Source organism: Oryzias melastigma, linkage group LG21 (genome assembly GCF_002922805.2).
Source record: "Oryzias melastigma strain HK-1 linkage group LG21, ASM292280v2, whole genome shotgun sequence".
Classification (NCBI taxonomy): Eukaryota; Metazoa; Chordata; class Actinopteri; order Beloniformes; family Adrianichthyidae; genus Oryzias; species Oryzias melastigma.
The window spans coordinates 623,007-634,856 of NC_050532.1; the positions used below are offsets into that span (position 1 = coordinate 623,007).

General features: G+C 39.5%; 2 protein-coding genes across 2 annotated transcripts; one reads left to right on the forward strand and one right to left on the reverse strand.

Annotated features, from left to right (window-relative positions):
* Positions 1-1,071: 1,071 nt before the first annotated feature.
* On the forward strand, positions 1,072-2,589 carry LOC118597941 (trace amine-associated receptor 13c-like). The gene is made up of 4 exons (XM_036209761.1): positions 1,072-1,123; positions 1,322-1,373; positions 1,489-1,755; positions 1,882-2,589. The coding sequence occupies exons 1-4, from the start codon at positions 1,072-1,074 to the stop codon at positions 2,312-2,314; spliced, it is 804 nt and encodes a 267-aa protein (XP_036065654.1). The 3' UTR covers positions 2,315-2,589.
* Positions 2,590-7,831: 5,242 nt separating this feature from the next.
* Positions 7,832-9,524, reverse strand: LOC118597958 (trace amine-associated receptor 13c-like). Its single transcript, XM_036209809.1, has 2 exons — positions 9,259-9,524; positions 7,832-9,128 (listed from the first exon to the last, which is right to left on the reverse strand). Exons 1-2 carry the CDS (start codon positions 9,435-9,437, stop codon positions 8,387-8,389), a joined length of 921 nt encoding a protein of 306 aa, XP_036065702.1. The 5' UTR covers positions 9,438-9,524; the 3' UTR covers positions 7,832-8,386.
* Between the last annotated feature and the right edge of the window lie 2,326 nt (positions 9,525-11,850).

Consider the following 11,850-nt stretch of genomic DNA (forward strand, 5'->3'; position numbering starts at 1 on the left):
TTAAACTCATTACCTACCAAGTTAATTCTCTGCTGTGTTTCTTCCGGGTTCCAGCGTCTGGGTCGCCACGTGTTCTGTAGTCATGACATCATCTTTGCAAAGCTATTTCACTGTGGCGACCGCTGAAGGGATAAGCCAAAGTGTAAACAACAATTTATTAATCTATTTTTAATCAAACCTATTTAATGCTGAGAAGAGCCTCATTGCCTGTTGACAATGGCACTTTGTTAATGAAGTTACCAGTCGAGGCGTCTATTTCTCAAACTGGAGACTGCAATGTACGTATCGTCTTGCTCAGTTGTGCCGCGAGACTTTCCACTTCTTTCTCTACTCTGGTTAGAGCCTGTTTGTGCTGTTCTCTGAGAAGAGTAACACACACCATCGAATGAAATCTTCAGTTTCTTGGCAATTTACCACATCCGATAGCCTTCATTTCTAAGAACAACAGAGTGTCAAGTTTCACATAAAAATTATTTTTTATGGCTATTTTGAGTGTTCCATTGACCCCACAAATGTAATGTTCCAGATCCAACACCTACTCAAAGCAAGGTCTCTTTTGAGGCTTCTTTAAACAGCAAAACTATTTTCAGATGCGCTAATATGAGTGAGTGCACAAAGGTTTTCTACTCCTCTGTTAGCCTTCTGATCAAGTCCATTGATCCAAAGTTAGACTTGGTGAAAATATGCCTCTAGTCACCTATGTAGATAATGTTAGTCATTTTTTATCACTCACCATATTCATAATGTAGAGTGTATTTTTAATTTGTTTAAAGCCTTTAAAGCTTTCCAAAATAGGACAATTTCTAGTGACCCCACCACATCAGAGTGACCCTTTATGGGTTTGACAATATTTAAAGATAAGTGTCATATTTGGAGGGTTTTCAGGACTTTTAAATACACAGACAAAAACAACAAATTTTAATAAAGCAGTTAAATTAAGTGGGAAACTGCAAGAAAAAGTTTAAAATACATTTTCCGATACATGTATCATTATTATTATCATTTAAAAGAAAATGAACTAAAAGAGGAGGCCTCAAAAACAAACAAAAAAAAAACTATTGTCTTATGACAATGCAGAAATTGGTCAAGGGAATTTTGAACAATCTACAGGAGGAGGGGGAGGGTGAGTAAAATAAGATAAAAGGCAGTTACAGCAGGAAGTTTAGATCAGAGGAGTGCTGAAGCAGTATTTCACTGATCATGGAGATCCAGGACAGAGGAGAGTTCTGCTTTCCACAGCTCCTTAACATTTCTTGCAGGAAGTTAACAATTCACTGGACCAAAGCCATGTTTCTTAACATTGTGTTCTCTATCATCTCAGTGATTACTGTTGTTTTGAACCTGCTGGTCATCATTTCAGTCTCCCACTTTAGGTATATTTGTTTCATTACACAGGTAGCTTTATTTATAATAGTGTTATTTTGATTTTTCTAAGTGAATAATATAACGTGTTTTACATGTAATTAATATCCACCTGTTTCCTTCCAGGCAGCTGCACTCTCCCACTAACACCATCCTCCTCTCTCTGGCTGTCTCAGATTTTCTCGTGGGGCTTCTGTTGTTGCCATTAGAAATTTACAGAAACACATCTTGCTGGTTTCTTGGGGAAATTGTGTGTGCTGTTTATTATTTTCTTGGCTGCTATATTCCATATACTTCAATTGGTAACATTGTTTTAATATCAGTTGACCGCTATGTGGCCATTTGTCACCCTCTGCATTATCCCACCACAATCACTGCAGTAAAAGCTAAGCTGTGTGTTTGTCTATGTTGGTTCTGGTATGGTCTATACAGCGTGTTTTACATCAGGGATCAGATAACTCAAATTATTGAACCTGGCAACAATGTTCCGTGTCTTGGGCAATGTTCCATCTTTTTCAGCTATGCTACAGGAGTGGTTGATCTCATTTTGACTTTTGTTCTTCCAGTAACAGCCATAGTTGTTCTGTACATGAAGGTGTTTGTGGTGGCTGTGATTCAGGCTCGTTCCATGCGTTCTCATGTTACATTTGTTTCTGTTCAACATCCAGTTAAAGTAAAAGCAAAGAAATCAGAGCTGAAGGCAGCCAGAACTCTTGGTGTTCTTGTCTTTACATATTTGTTATGTTTTTGTCCTTTGTACTGTTATACTTTCATAGACGTTAATTTGACTGACACATCTAATATGTACTTGTTGACTGGTCTGTTTTATTTCAATTCCTGTCTAAACCCAGTGATCTACACTCTATTCTACCCTTGGTTCAGGAAAGCTGTTAAAGTCATTATCACTCTGCAGATACTGAATCCTGACTCCTGTGAGACAAACATGCTGTAGAGAAACTGTGGAGTTACTAAGGGAACATCCTTTTATAACAATTACTTCCATCACAGTTAGAAATGAGCTGCATTTATTTAACAATCCTGTTAGCAAAGCAGAGAGCAGACGGTTCAAATAGCCTCCAAAAGAACACATAAATCATCATATCTTAGCTCTGAATTTGACAGTTCTTTTGTCGGGCAAATACTTAGACAGACCAACAGGACGAACAAAAGATTGTGTAGGGCCAGGTCAAAAAGCTGAATTCTATTAATCATATTTGTATTTCTTCATTAAAAAAGCAGCAGACAGCATTGTATTAAAGCACAAGTTGGACCAGTGGATGTTGCAATTAGACAACATCTATGTGCAGTTTCCTTACAATTAAATGTAATTCTTTCAAACAATCTTCCTAAAATTAGGTACAACCATATCCTATTTAGTGGTACATTCATCCCAAAAAACATTCTGGGTTTTATTTACTGCAGGACAGAAAGTTTTAGCTCTTTAAAAACATAATAATATTGTATTTTTTCCTGTCTGAATCATATACCATTATATAGTAATAATTGTCATCAATCATTATTAAAAGTTCTCTGAAAAGAGTTGTCCCAGTTCACTGCTAGTTAGAAGACTTTCATTTGTCCTTCACTGGGGATAATACCTTATTGAACGGTGAAATAGAAAGAAATATCTTGGTTCTGGCCCCTTCATTTTTATCCGGTATGATTTACGATATGTGCCCTTGTGTGAGCAAAAATATAATCTAGTATTTGAACTGTTTTATGTATTCACCCTTTGTTTTTACAATATTTTTTTTCCAGGTTTGTTGTTTATGTTCAATCATCTATGTCTACATTTAGTAAATATATATATACAGTATATATATATATATATATATAGCTTTTAGGTTTAATTTGATTTTTGTTTTTACTTTGTTTCCTTCTCCATCTACATCTCCAGTGTTTTCTCCATTAGGATCCTCCACACCAGAGACAAAAAATTCGCAGTGGACAGGGTCAATGCACGCGCAACAGAGGCCGCTTCCTTTTGGCACCCTTGTTAACCTTTGGTGTAGTTCACGCCACACGTGAAACGTCGCGGTCCTCCGTGGTTGGCCATGAGTGATCTGCGTCAATATTGCTGTCAAAACACAAGAGAAAATCAGATAAATAAATAAAAAAAGCAAATTTTCACAATAAAATACCAATATTGACAAATGCGATCATATTTTTCTGTCTAAACAGAATGTAGACATGAAAATATAGTATTACCCCCTTATTCATGGGGGTTATGGACCGGAGACCTCCGCAAATACGCCAAGTCAGCGAATACAGAGAAGCCCCGTCTCCGTCTCCCAGCCCCACGCAGCCGAAGAATGTCCGTTACCAATCCATACTCATCAAAAACACTTCTGATCATTCTTTTATTACATTTATTAAAGAACATTGGAGTATTGCTCAACATAAAGTTTTTCTCTTATTCAGAAAAATAGACTGCGTACTTTTCATATTACTGTCTCTCTATGTGTCCTAAAAAAACGCACGCTTCCTCCCTCATCAGTTAAGTGCGAGAGGGCATCTCTATCCAGAATTTCATAATAGACACCTGCTTTGGATAATAATTATCCTCTACGATTATCAGGATATTTTTTTGAGCTGCTTCAGAGTCAGCTGATGCCATTTCTCCCTGCAGACTCACTGTGAGTGTGTTCATATATGTGTGTAAGTAAGTAAATAAGTAAACTTTATTTATAGAGCACCTTTCACAGATAAAAGTGCCTTTACACAGTAAAACAATAAGAGAAAATAAAACAGATTAAAACAATAAATAAAACATAATACAGTACAAATTAACTAAAAGCTCTTTTAAAAAGGAGGGTCTTCAGCTGTTTCTTAAAAGCCTTGACAATATCAGTCAGGCGGAGCGATAAGGGCAGGGTGTTCCACAGTCTTGGGGTTACTGCGTGAAAAGAGAGGTCACCTCGAGGTTTATAACGAGCCTTTGGGGTTTTAAAAAGGTTCAAAACTGAGGACCACAGGGAGCGGCTAGCGACATATGGTGCACGTAGCTGGGAAATATAACCAGGTGCCTGCCCATTAAGAGCTCTAAAAATCAAAACTAAGATTTTAAAATCAATTCTAAAACTTAAGTGTGTGTGCGTGTTTGTGTAGCGGACACTTGAACTGCGCTCCCCTTCTGGGAAATTCCCGCAGCCCCTACAACACATTTGGAAGTAAACGTTTCATGGAAGCGTCTTGAGTTGTCTGAATTTTTGTGACGAACCAGAGGATTCAAAACAAATCTCCAAATATGTGAAACCGCAAATGATGAAACGTGAATGAGTGGGGGAACACTGTAAACACACAATGCACACTACACAAAAAATAAACAGACACACACAGACACTAAGACACATACTGTACACACAGAACAATGCAGTGAGCCGACTCTGGGGGTTGTGGTTTTTGGTGTAAAAAAACACAATCAACAAAAAGAGGCAGAGAGCAGTTGGTGACAAATCAAGATGTACGATGTCAAATTATTTGTAAAATATTTAAATAACCACAGCTAAAAAGAAGTGCCGGTCGACTAGTGCGTCTGGTGTGAACTGGAGGTAAAGAGGATACTCTGCGCACTCCGCTTTGCAATGCTTCTGTGTGCACTGTGAACCTGGGGTTAACCTTGATTGAGGGATCTGGTAGTGAATCCCTGTGAGATTACGGGTGGGGTGGGGGTTGGCTGGTGTGAACAGATTTCCATTATATCATTTCCTCACTTCAGCATCAATACAGATTTAAGTTTCTCTTTTTTTCTTTTTCTAAGTTGTCCTTTCCAACAGCCGAACAAATAAATAAGAGCTGAAGGTCTCTTGTGTTGGACAAATGTTACTGTTACAACAGGGGCTAATGGGTCATCTGACACAAGGTGTAGAATCATAAAGCAACAGGTAAGAAGATCCTGGAAGTTTATTATCATTACTATCAGGTGTAAATGTTATGCTGCGTTCCCTCCGAACATGATTCACACGACAGAAGTGGCTGGTTTTAATGGTAAGTCAACGGCACAGATGCAAATTGAGGCGATCTGAAGTCCCGTTGTGCATTTTAAAGCAACTGGGCGGAGAGGTGGTCTGACAACAGCGAGACTTGAGTGGCGCGGTGAGAAGTGGGGGGGCGTGGCCAGAGTTCAAATATCAAAATTTTGGCAGGTCCCCGCGGCCCATGGGCATGCGATGTTCTTAGTGACTCGATCAGCAAGTAGAATACTAATGCAATGAGTGTTTTTGTCCTGAACTTCCATCTTTTTCCTTAAACCACTGAGCCGCGGGGTTACCAGGGCATCCAGGTACTGTTGGGCGAAAGTGGGATTAACTCTGGACAGATCGCCAGCTTTTGCACTTATGGCGGCTCTCCAGCCCCTATCTGGTCAATGTGAGACAGTGAGCCTTCAAACTCAGCCACAGAGACACAGAAACACAGTGGAAGCGGCTGTTATACAGACACAGTCCCTGGAGAAAATCTTTAAATAATCACATAAACCCAAACATGTAACAAACAACAAACAAGTAACCGATGTTTTTGTAGAACTCTTCACATTGAATAAACTTTCTCTCTCAAGATCATCCATGTCTTCCACACATTTTAAGTGAGAAATCATGTCGCACGAATTGCAAATCAGGAATTGGTGCATTAGTCTAAAAGGGGCGGGATCTGTCTACACATTCCAATGTTACAAACATACCTGTAGGCTCCAAAAATCTTCACATACACCATGTACACAATACAACTACACACACTTATAAACCAACACACGTAAAACCGTTTCATTCTGTCACATTTACTATTAGTGCAAAAGTGAGCAGACACCTGAGCTCAGGTGAGTGTTTCTGTACTGCTGAGGTGAATGATGCAATGTAAAAAAAATGAGGGAGAGTGCTCAGTCATCCCCACGCCAAAACCCCGGCTGTAGCAGCAGTGGTATCCAGGACCCCCCCAACACACACACGATGTAGAAAATAGAGGAAATCAGCCCGCTAGAGACACAGAGACCCCCAGTGGTATTTCTGTTTCTGCTGTTTTTTAACATTCATTTTAGGATCATATAAAGTGAGGGTTGTGGGGATTGATGACAACGTGTGTTTTTATATATATTTTCATGAGAGGGGTTACTTTTTGCTTTAAATTTGAAAGTCATTTTTATTCTATTAAGTACTTTGTGCCACAAAAAAGTTTTATATGATATATGATTATTATAATTACATTGTGTAATATAACTTAGTTCAATATATTGAGCCTTTTTTGGTTAGTAAACTGGAGAGGCTCCACTACTGTGACGAAGAGGCTGAGACATTTGGATCCATAAGCAAATGGTTTAATAGACAAGGGCAAGACATAAATGTGGTCAGAGTCCAGGCATGGGTCAAGGCAGGCAGGAAACCAAGGAGACAGGCAGAGATCAAAACCAGCAGAATAAGTAAATAGAAGTGCTCAGAGGTGTAGGCAGGGCAGTACAAGAAATCACACTGAGGTGGTAACTGCAGGCAGACTATATATACTGGTAGTGATGAGGTGGATTGGAAACAGCTGAGGAGATCTGGCTGAGTGTGGAGAGGGAGTGCAGGGTCAATACTCAGGTGAGGGCTCCCTCTGGTGGTCGTATGTGGAGCCAGATGGAGAAATGCTGACAAACAGTAAAAGTTTGTTAACTATAAAAAAATAACAGGTTTAAATAGAAGAAAAAATGTATCTCAATTTCAAGCGGTTATGGAAAGCAGAGCTCATTTGATCCTCCGACATGTCTTTCTGGATGTGAAGCTCTGATTGCTTGAAATAAACTACATTATCTTAAACCATTTTCCCTGCTCATAAGGATTGTATTTTTGTAAATAATAAACAGCATACAATAATAAGTTTTACTTAAATTTAAGAGATTCTTAAATAGACAGAGAATCGATTAAGGAGGAATGCAGCAACTAGAGAGTACTGACAATGAGTCAATGGAAGTATTTTATACAAATGGAAAAATTAATTTTTAATTAATTAAGTTTTATTTATGTTTTAGAAAAAAACAATAAATACTGTGGCATCCTCTTCTGTGGGTTTATTCTCTATCATCAAAAATAACAAACCTATTTTGAATGGAAATTTTTCAAAGCATGAAGGAAACAGTCTAGAAGGTTATTTCACATTTGTATGACAGATCTTTTAAAAAAATAATAATTTACATTTTTACCTCTTCCCTAGTTGAACTACAACTTTTTTGAATTGTCAAAAAAATACCAGGGTTCAAATAAACAGAGGCTTCTCTTTACCATTATTCATTTTTTACTGAATCAGAGAGGCCTGGCAGTGGAGGATCAGAGAAAGAGTATGAGCTGACTTATAAGAATGTAAAAAAAACAAACACACGGAGACATAATTAATCATTAGGCTCTATTTTAATATGTTCAACTTGGTTCTACATTTGTTCAAACTTCAGCTAAAGTAAAAAAAAGAAAAAAAGCATTACTTTACAAGGTTCTCAATGTAATATATATATATATATATATATATATATATATATATATAAAACAACAATGTTTTTGTGAATTTACCACATTTATGGAATACATATTTCATTTGTGCATAATAAAGTGTAAATAAATACTTTATGTAGTATTTTCATGTTGTATTTCTGCTTGATATTTCTTCTTGGTGACCAGCAGGTCAGCTAAACTATTACCAGCCTCAAAGAACACAGAGTACCACATGTTTCATTACTGCAAACCAAAGTATATAGCTAGTCACTATCAGATATGTTGGTATAATTAATTTGGTCGTTGAAACGGTTGGATTTTATGGTGTGTTCACAGTCTTTTTACAGCAGGGCAGCTCCAGCGTCCTCCTGAAAAATCCCCATGAGCTGCTGATGACTTGGATCAGGTGGTTTAACCTGTGAGAAGGTACAATAGCAGGTTAGTTGGAAAACATGTATGGCACTGACCCTTGAGGCCTGGAGTTTGACACCTGTTCTCTACAGCATGTTTGTCTCATAGGAGCCTGGCCTTAGAATCTGCAGGGTGATGATGAGCTTAATCGCTTTTCTGAACTAGCTATAAAATAAAGCATAGATCACAGGGTTGAAACAGGAACTCGAATAAAAAAGAAAAACCAAAAAAATTGCAAATGAACTGCTAGTGATCTTAACTTCCACAAGCGAGTAACTGTAATAGGGGCAGAAACATAGCAGATAAACAAAGACAAGAACGCCAAGAGTCCTGGCAGCTTTCAGCTCAGATCTCTTCGCCTTTGGTTTCGCTTCACGCTGCAGTGAAGCTGCTGTGACTCGAGAGCACATGGCTCGAGCCTGAGACACCGCCACCACAAACACGCGCATGTACAGAACCACAATGAGACTTACCGAAAATATAAAATTGATGATAAGGTCAACAATGCTGGCAACATATTCAATGGTAAGATGACATTCACCAAAGCAAGACTTACTTCTGCCTGGTTGGATCAGATTGTCTCTGACATAGAAAATGCTGGACAAAGCAGAAAAGAGCCAACACAGGAAAACATATCTTCTGGCTTTTGCTGTTGTGATTCTGGTGGAATAATGCAGAGGGCAACATATGGCTTGGTAGCGGTCAATTGATATAAGAACAATATTTCCGTTGGAAACACAAAGCAAAAGTGAGACCACAAACAGATAAAAGGAACAAGTTATGTCTCCGAGTAACCAGCATGCTGTGTTTCTAAGGATTTCCACCGGCATCAGAAGGAGACCCACAAGGAAGTCTGAGACAGCCAGAGAGAGGAGGAAGATGTTGGTGGGAGTGTGGAGCTGCCTGGAACGAGAAGAGGAAAACAAAGATAACACATGGATTTGATGAAAAAAAAATAATGTAACTTGAAATACAAACACAATTTTTTTGCTAAAATCTAAAAATTAAGTACAATGGGAAAGTTAATCTGTGCCTGAAGTGGGAGACAGAGATGATGACGAGCAGATTCAGAACTACAGTGGTTACAGAGAGGCCGGACATCAGGATGTTCAGGAGCACAGCTTTGGTCCAGTGGAGCTTTGGCTTCCTGCAGGAGCTGTTGAGCAGTTGTGGAAAGCAGAGATCATTTTCATCCTGCATCTCCATTCTCATCAGCAACTCTCTGTCCAGAACGGCTGAACATCACATTTATAGTCTGGTTCTCCGATATCCCTCCTACTTTTCAGTCTTCAGAGAAATCTACTGAAACTGTGTCTGCACTTACTAAACCACGTGACTCCACTGTGATCTCATCCATCATCTCTCTATTCTTTCTACCTTTGATTATGTTTTTAATTAGAGTTCAAATCTTCCTGTGACATTTTTTTTTAAATCAAAAATAATGTTCGTAGTAGTGTTTTAATTATGATTATGAAGTTTTTAACCAAAATCCCACAACCTAAATGTCTTAAAAAGCAATTTTTCATGTTGATCTGAAGCCTCTGTTTCCAAAATCTCATGGGGTGGCGCGGGGGGATACTCGGTGCTGCTGGGTGGTGGACTGCTCTTCTGGGGTTGGGGGGCTCTCCGGGGGTGGGGCCTCGCGCTGGCCCTCCTGGCGTGGGGGGTCTCTGCAGCAGGCCCGCGCACCCTGGTCCGGGTGCTTGGCGGGATTGTCTGGCGGGAGGATTCCGTGCACAGCCCCGTGGTGGGTGTAGGGGTCCTGGATGCTGCTGCGGCTTCGGCGGGGGGTCTTGGTGTGGGGACAGCTGGGCTCTCTCCCCCTTTGTACATTCCATCATCATCCACGTCAGCTTAACATAAACACTCACATGAGCACAGGTGTCACCTTTGCACTAATAATATGCGTGACAGTGTATGTGTGAAATGCAGTTGTATTGTGTACATTTAGACTAGTTTATGTGAAGACTATTCTAGCCTACAGGTATGTTCGTAACAACTGGGTGTGTGTGTGTAGAGTGGCCCCGCCCATTCCAGATTCCACATATATTCCTGGTTTTATGATGTTATTATCCTCTGTGACTATCTTCTCTTCTCTCTAAACCATTCTCTGGTACCTTTATTTTGTGAATCAGGAACAGGTTTAAAAAATGCTGTTTGAAGAAGTTTGTAGGTGTAATATAGAACCTACATTAGCAAACCCCAAGCTCCCTGCTCTGCTCCGTTCTAATGCATCCACTTGCAGACATATAGACCCATCTACATCTTCGTTTTCCTCAGCCGTTGCATCACAAACATTCAGTTTGGGTTGCGAGGGGCAGTAAGCTAACAGGAAAGAGTGTAGACAAAGGGATGATGGGAACTGAGGACAGGTGTTATCTTCATTAACTGTCCCACCTGTCATGCTTTATGGCTGAAAACTGCATAACCATAATTAAAAGACCACTTTTAGAATAGACCAAAAGATGATCAGTGAGGGACCTTCTGCTCATTGACTAGATTTGAGTCTTCTTTTGCTCCATGGATGTTTGTCAGGTGTGTATGCATGAATCCATACAGTGTTCAAACAAGGTATGTATCAAAAAGCATAAAAATGTTGGTGGATATGTCACTGTATATACAATTCCTCTAGTTGCCAGTGGTGTTCAAGTGTCGTCCCAGCTAAAGGGCCTGCATGTCTAATATGGAATAACAACCCAGGGGAGAGCACAAACCATAGAGGTTCCATTGGCAAGTAGACCACATCAGTAATGTGCCACAGTCACACCCCTTTCCCAAATACTCTAATTAAATATTTGAAAAGAGATCAGCTGAGATACAGCTTCAAATCTGTCTCAAAATTACACCAATAATTTGGGGCCCATGTCACCCTGGCAGTAGAGCACGCTCTGCTGAGAGTCTGCTCGCCCGCCGGGGATAGCCGCCCAGCAGCCCGGAGATCCGCAGTGAGTACGTTATAGCACGCGGGACCACTCTAGCTTCATGATTATGATGTTTTTCTTATTTTCATCAAGAAAATAACAAAAAGATTACCAGGTTTTATTATTATTTTCCCCTCGGGTTAATGCCAAACTGAGCCACAGACTCACGGAATTAACGTTTGAAACGGCCCTCAGGTGCAGTTATTGCTGCACAAGTGAAGCCCACAGAACCTGGAGAGACTCTGAAAGATCTGGTGAAAACAAACACAGCGATGTGCTGGCTGGGCCCTCTGTAAAGATCTCCAAAACATATAAAATACTCGCTCAAAAAATTCTACATCACCCAGCCCTAGGTTCCACCCAGTACTAGTAAGGTGTACGTAATAAAGTGGCCAGTGAATGTACATTCATCTAAAAGAATAAATTACTATCAAGCTCACTGCGCTTTGTGTCGTTTTTTAACAGATTTCACAAATACAAATTCTCACTCCCAACTCACCATATGTGGACACATTCTGCCCCTATAAAATGAATAAGAGATCCTGAAATGAAGTAAACTTATTTACATTTTCAACCATTTAAATAGTTTATGAGCACAACTGTACTTGTTTAAAATGATAAAATGTGATATTCTCTCTCAGGAACACGACTTTAAAATAAATGTCACAGCGGATATCAGGACAGTTCAAAGGTTTTTCTCCACT

What these genes read in the sequence shown, in the direction of transcription:
- LOC118597941 (XM_036209761.1), top strand. Translation starts at nt 1,072, where the DNA reads ATGCAGAAATTGGTCAAGGGAATTTTGAACAATCTACAGGAGGAGGGG. An exon ending in ATTTCAGTCTCCCACTTTAG is followed by an intron (nt 1,374 to 1,488) that starts GTATATTTGTTT and finishes GTTTCCTTCCAG; the next exon opens with GCAGCTGCACTCTCCCACTA. An exon ending in ACTGCAGTAAAAGCTAAGCT is followed by an intron (nt 1,756 to 1,881) that starts GTGTGTTTGTCT and finishes CATCTTTTTCAG; the next exon opens with CTATGCTACAGGAGTGGTTG.
- LOC118597958 (XM_036209809.1), bottom strand. Translation starts at nt 9,437, where the DNA reads ATGAGAATGGAGATGCAGGATGAAAATGATCTCTGCTTTCCACAACTG. An exon ending in ATCTCTGTCTCCCACTTCAG is followed by an intron (nt 9,129 to 9,258) that starts GCACAGATTAAC and finishes TTCTCGTTCCAG; the next exon opens with GCAGCTCCACACTCCCACCA.